The 6,541-nt window shown below is 30.9% G+C and overlaps 1 protein-coding gene across 1 annotated transcript; it reads right to left on the bottom strand.

Moving 5' to 3' along the window:
* Positions 1-4,551: 4,551 nt before the first annotated feature.
* On the bottom strand, positions 4,552-6,535 carry LOC105137922 (UDP-glucuronate 4-epimerase 6-like). The gene has a single exon (XM_011043873.1). It carries the CDS (start codon positions 6,313-6,315, stop codon positions 4,945-4,947), a length of 1,371 nt encoding a protein of 456 aa, XP_011042175.1. The 5' UTR covers positions 6,316-6,535; the 3' UTR covers positions 4,552-4,944.
* Between the last annotated feature and the right edge of the window lie 6 nt (positions 6,536-6,541).

Genomic DNA, 6,541 nt, shown 5'->3' with positions numbered 1-6,541 from the left:
CTGATACCATAAAGTACCTTTAATTTATGGTAAATGTTCATCCTAAATGCAGGCCTATCACATAAATAAAAGAATTGATTGATGAGTTGAAGTATTGAAATTGAAAGGATAAGTAAAGGGCATTTTATCAAGGTTTTATATCATCATTTTGTACTTGAAGTATCAAAAACTCCTTAACTAAAACATGTTTTATAATAACAAGTCTGATACCATAAAGTACCTTTAATTTATGGTAAATGTTCATCCTAAATACAGGCCTATCACATAAATAAAAGAATTGATTGATGAGTTGAAGTATTGAAATTGAAAGGATAAATAAAGGGCCAAACTTAAAAAAAAGATGCTGATGCAGTCCAAACTGGAATATTGTTTTATAATTGGGTCATATATGGAGTTGTGGATCTCGGATTTAGATCTATTTTATATTAATGTAAAGGTAAGATATAGGCCTATAACTTTAATGCCAAGTCTAAGATTTAAAAAGGTTGTTTTCAAGTCCAAATTGTAGTAACAACAAAGAAGTTTGAATCTGTCTTATAGCCCAAACACTGTTTAGTGTTCGGCCCATATCTTGAGTTCTAAAAGTCTAAATGACCTCAATTATTTTTTTCTAAAAAATTGAGACAATTTCCTGGAACTTTCATGTGGAGGTCTAGTTCAAATTCTGATGTTATCAATAACGTTTTATTCAGACAAGAAGATAAGGATTGTCACCAAGTCAAGATGTGGCCACTCACTCATCAATTAGTCATCAAATCAGTAGTTTCTAATTTTGACCTATAAAATGAGGAATTTATCATGCATTTAGGCATCTTAGTTTCTAGATTAAGGTCATGCTCTTGCTTTCTCTCTTTGTATTTTTGTAATGCTTAAATTTTGCTTTCATTTATATTTTTTTATGCCTTTCCTTTCCTTTTCTTTATTTAGTTAACTTTTATTTTATTTATATTATTATCTTATTTATTTATGTTTCTCTCTTTCATCATATTTGGCTAAGTTTATTATGCCAAGGTGAAAAGGTTACACTAATGGTATAAGAATAAGTATAGTGTAAACTTAACATGGATTTTAATATTTGATATTAATATGTTTTGTATTTGTTATCTTGTTCACTCTTTAATACTTTGCTTGTTAAACGACAAATCTAGATTTATGTTGTATAACACTTGGTACAACAAATGCTTAGCACTTTCATAGCACAAACCATATGGCATAACCGATACCTGTGCTATGAAAGGAACTTGATTTGTTGTTAACATAATTTATAATCATGAATACCTGATAATATTTACAGGTATTAGCATTATTCGAATAAGATAATTAATGTACTCATGTTAACAATTTATAATCTAATTAGAACCTCCTTTGTGTGTGGTTTTTATTTGAGTAATAAGAGTTTATATTATACTTGTTTGAAATACCATTAGTGGATCCTCTAACCTTGACATTTGTTGTTATCATTGTTTAATCCTTACATTGATCTTCCATGTCAAAGTTCTCATCAACTTCTTCTTCTTCTTCTTCTTCTTCTTCTATCACTACTACTACTACTACTACTACTACTACTCTTATTATTATTATTATTATTATTATTATTATTATTATTATTATTATTCTTGTTGTTATTGTTGTATTGCTGTTATTTATAATTTATATAATTAACCTCATTGTGGTTCGACTTCGGTCTTGCCGTGTCATTTATTACTTCGGCGCTCCTACACTTGGAGGAAGATATTAATTTTTTGGTCGTGTCAAGTATTTTTATTATACATAAAATGACAATCTTACACTCAATTAATTCTCAAATGACATTTGGGTTCCTTGAAAAATAGAGTTTTATCCTGCGAAGGCAATTAATAGGAGTAATAAAGAGTAAAATATTAATTACTCTGATTGAATCTACAATAAATCTCTTTACATGCTACAATAAAACACCAAGCTCTTTTAGTTGATATGGTAAGCATTAGTTTAAATGGTTAAGTTGTAATTACAAAATCCAACTAAACTAAATTGTTATTAAAAAAAAAATTATATCAAAATAAATCAAGAGGAAAACATATTAATTTGGTTTCATTTGGTTTTACATTTGTTAAAAATAAAGAAGTCTAATTTGAATTAATAGAATTTTAATTAAGCTGTAAGATCTTACTGGATTTAACTTAATGAGCTTTTAGTTTATAATCAATAGTTTACTTATACCAAATAAATTAAACTGATTTGTTCATTCTAATTGATTTTTTAAAAAAAAAATTGAAATCATAACCATACCAAACATACCTTTTAGTTTCTAAACAAAATTATCAAACAAATTCCACAAATCATTCAATTCAATTAATTTTAAGTTGTTTTTTTATGAATATTTTTTATAATAGTTAATTTACTCACCCATGCTAACTGTTTGGATTTATTCTTTCTTTTTCTTTGCTTACACTTTCTTCAACTCGTTTTTGTAATAAAATCTCCACTAGGCAAGAAATTTATACAATTTAGAACCTCTCTCATGTTAGGTTTTTCTTCACCCATGCTAACTTAAATTTATACAACTCATGTTAGGCAATAAATTTATACAATTTAGTTAATTTAAGATTTATCATTATTATTAAATCTAGTTTACCTTTATAGGTTCATTAGATGATCTATCAATTCAGAATCTCGCTCATGTTAGGTTTTTGTTCAAATCATTTTGAATATTAATATAGTTAAAGGTGACTTGAAAATATCATCCTCTAACTTGTTAATCTATCCAAACTTAAGTAATTTTTTTCAATTTCATCTTTTAATATTTGATTGATTAAAAATTAAACTTCATGATTTTTTTTATATAGAGTGTATTGGATCTAATGTCGTAGTTCACAAATTTAAAAAGTTAACACTAGTTGTTTTTTAATTAAAAAAGGCTTTATGATGATCTTTATTTCTTTTATTAAGTTATTTCAATTTTCTTATCTAAGTTATGGATTGGATCAGTCCTGATTATCAAGGTTAAAAGTTTTTCAAGTAACTTGGGTTGACTAAGATCCGTTTTTAATTTATTTTTTTACCCTATTTTGTTTTTCTGTATTTAATAGGCTATGAATTGAGATATTTATTTTTTTCTCTTTTTTGTAATTGAAATAAAACCAATTTGTTCAACTTAATCAGGTATATGACCTGAGTCACACATATTTTTTATAATATGCTTGTAACACATAAACATTATTTTTTACATAAAAAAAAATTTGACTTTGCGGTGAAGCACGGACACCAAAACTAGTTTATATCTAAACTAATATATTCGCAAGAAAAGTTTTGCTCATGACCCTTGTATATAAGAGGTTATTATGATCAATCAAATACAGATTTATCATATGTGAATCACGTGTGAATCCTAGTAAATAGATTTATAAACTAGATGGGTTAGTCTAATAATAGATTTGTTCGTGTTAGTTGGCTTAGCTAATGAAAATAAGTATAACTTATTATTTGATTATTGGATCGCCTTAAATTTATGTAAAAGGTTTTACACATCTAGTTTTATGATAGTTAACTTACTATAATCAACTTATGTGAGCAAGATTTCCACTTAGATCAATCATAAAATGTTATTTTGTTAGTTATATATTTTTTTTTCTATATGTTTAAGGAATTTGAATTTTTTTAGCTTGCAAGGATTGATTTCAAACATATTTAAAGGATTGTAATCCCTTTTCAGATAATAGAATATTAAAGATAAATTGCTCTACAATAAAAATCATAATTAGAATTGTTGATGAATCCTTTTCAGAAATTCTATTTTTCATTATCTTTGATTCGTAATATATTTAGATCCGTTAGCATCACCTTCCCTAAAATCTAAACGTTGAATTATACATTATAAACTAATCAAGAAATTAATGTCTTTATTTGATTAGTATTCCTTATCGTTAAAAAATAATTGGATTCACATAAATCCAATTCATAGCGAACTAGCCAATAATTCAAGTGTTGTGTGGTTTATTACTAATTAAATAATATTATCCTACACTAATTAAATAGGAACTATAAAACAATTTAGAGCAACAAAAATTTAAATATGAACTTAAAGATAAATTCTTTAAACTTTTAAAAGTATTCTACGCAATCAATCAATAGTCGTGTGTTTATATGTAGCATAATAGTAGAAGAGTTTGTGTGAAAAACTATTGAGATAATATTGAATTTGAAATAAAATGTAATTATATAGATGTAATTATTAAAACAAATATATGCAACCCTACGTAGCTCCTATCAAAATGCATAAGATTTATATACGTGTGTTAGTGGAAACATTGTGGTATTTTTATTGAGAAGCTGAAAATCTAGACATTTTGTTCCGTCTTGGCGTATAGTATATGGTACCGGAGTTATTATAAAGATTATAATATAGGACAACATTTAACATGAAAGGGACAATCTTGCCCCCTTTATTCATGATGCTTGCAAGGCACCCTGCCAAGAGAAATAAAATAAAATAAAATAAAAAAAGATCTCATCAAGTTGCATTTCAAAAAGAACACACCTAATTATGACCAATAAAAGAAATGCAAGGGCAGCAAAGCATCGAAATAATTGAAAAGAAGAAAGAATCTTAATGTGATCATTGTTGTCCAATCACAAATTTCTTTCATATGAATCTAATGGCTGAGATCTGCATCCCCTTTTGAGCAGTCTCATACCCCCGAATTCACAGATCTACACCTTGTCCCCCACTGCCCTTTTCACTCTCTTGAATCCTTTTTTCCCCCTTCTTCTTCCTTTGTGTCAAATCTATCTCTATATGCTACAATATCAACAGCAGCTTGCCACAGCTTGATCGAATACATCAAAGGACCAGAACAATGCCTCGACCAGAAGAAGAGAAAAAAAGTAGAATTCATTTAATTCACAAAAAGGGTAAAAGGAAAGAGAAAAGACAAAACCATGTGATGATGGCGATGATCATGGACCTTAAGCTGATTCCTCGGGATGCTCACTGTTGATATCACTATACTTCTTGACCCTTGTCTGAATCCCATAATAATCAACGTACCACTTTACAAATTTTCTCAACCCAGTAGCTAAATCCGTGGTAGGTTTGTATCCGAAATCCCTGTATGCCAGAGTGACATTAGCATGTGTGTAAGGCACGTCCCCATTCCTTGGCATCTTGATCACATGCTTCCTTGCTTTTGTACTCAGTAAGCCTTCTAATATTGACACCAATTTCCCAACAGGAACTGGCGAGGTATTGCCAAGATTGTAAACTCTCAATTGGGCAGGTCCTTTCTTTTTGCCACTGCTTCCTGTGCTTTTCTCCGCGGTGTCCAAAGCCCCTAGACACCCTTTGACAACATCATCAATATAAGTGAAGTCACGAGCTACTTGCTTCTTATCTTGAGTTTGATACACATCAATTGGTTTGCCTTGCAAGATATCTTTCGTGAAAAAGAAATAAGCCATATCAGGTCTACCCCATGGACCATAGACTGTAAAGAATCTTAATCCAGTGAGTGAAAGACCATAAATATGATTATAAGTATGTGCAATTTCTTCTCCTGCTTTCTTGGTAGCTGCATAAAGACTTGCTGGTTGGTCTGTTCTATCCAATTCAGAGAAAGGAACTTGAGTGTTTAACCCATAAACTGAGCTTGAGGATGCCCACACAATAGCCGGCTGTGGATTTGCAGTTTTTGCAACTTCAAGAAGATTGACAAAACCTGCAATGTTTGAACTCACGTAGGATTGTGGGTTTTGCATGGCATAACGAACCCCAGCTTGTGCTGCAAGATGGAGTATATGCGTGAAGGGAACAACATCAAAAAGCTTTGTTAACAATGAGGCATCGTTCAAGTCACCTTCAACAATGAAAACTTGGTTTTTCAATAGAAGCTTTTGTCTTGCTCTTTTAAGTGAAGGGTCATAGTAACTGTTGAAGTTGTCTAAACCAAGAACCCCATCACCTCTTTTCTTTAGAGCAATAGAGCAATGAGAGCCAACAAAACCAGCTGCCCCAGTTACTAAAACCGAGAGCCCATTTGGCTTTTTTGGAGTGGAGGAGTGGCGGACTTGTTTCTCCCAGGCATCACCGCCAGCTGAGGAGGTGAAAAGGGCAGCGGAAAGGAAGTTGTGGTGGTGGAGATGGGCATGATTGGGATTTTTATCAGAGAGTGGAGGGTAATTAAGGGTAAAAAAGAGAATCAAGACAAGAGCAATAAGAAGCGTAACACGGAAGATGAGTTTTGAAGATGCATTCAGCACCTTTGTGCTATGTAGCCTGCGAAGGTAGTTATTGTAACGCTCTAGCTTTAGGGTCTTGCTTGTGTGGGGCGGCGAAGCCATTTCTTTGTGTTAAAGAAAGAGATCAAGAAATGACCAATCCTGTTATTGATCAAGAAAACAATAGTAAAACAAATCAACAATGGTGGTGTTGCTTATGTTTTAAGGGAAAGAAAAGGGCTCAATGTGTGCGTGTGGGTGTTGTTGGATAGAGAAACAAAGTGAGAGCTGAATTTTGAGTAGAGCCCTGAATTTCCGAGGAGTGGAGATGGAGAAGATTATATAAAGG

The sequence above is a fragment of the Populus euphratica genome, unplaced genomic scaffold, assembly GCF_000495115.2.
Source record: "Populus euphratica unplaced genomic scaffold, PopEup_1.0 scaffold70.1, whole genome shotgun sequence".
In the NCBI taxonomy this organism is placed as follows: domain Eukaryota; kingdom Viridiplantae; phylum Streptophyta; class Magnoliopsida; order Malpighiales; family Salicaceae; genus Populus; species Populus euphratica.
This window is presented reverse-complemented; position numbering and strand designations above follow the sequence as displayed.

What these genes read in the sequence shown, in the direction of transcription:
- LOC105137922 (XM_011043873.1), bottom strand. Translation starts at nt 6,315, where the DNA reads ATGGCTTCGCCGCCCCACACAAGCAAGACCCTAAAGCTAGAGCGTTAC.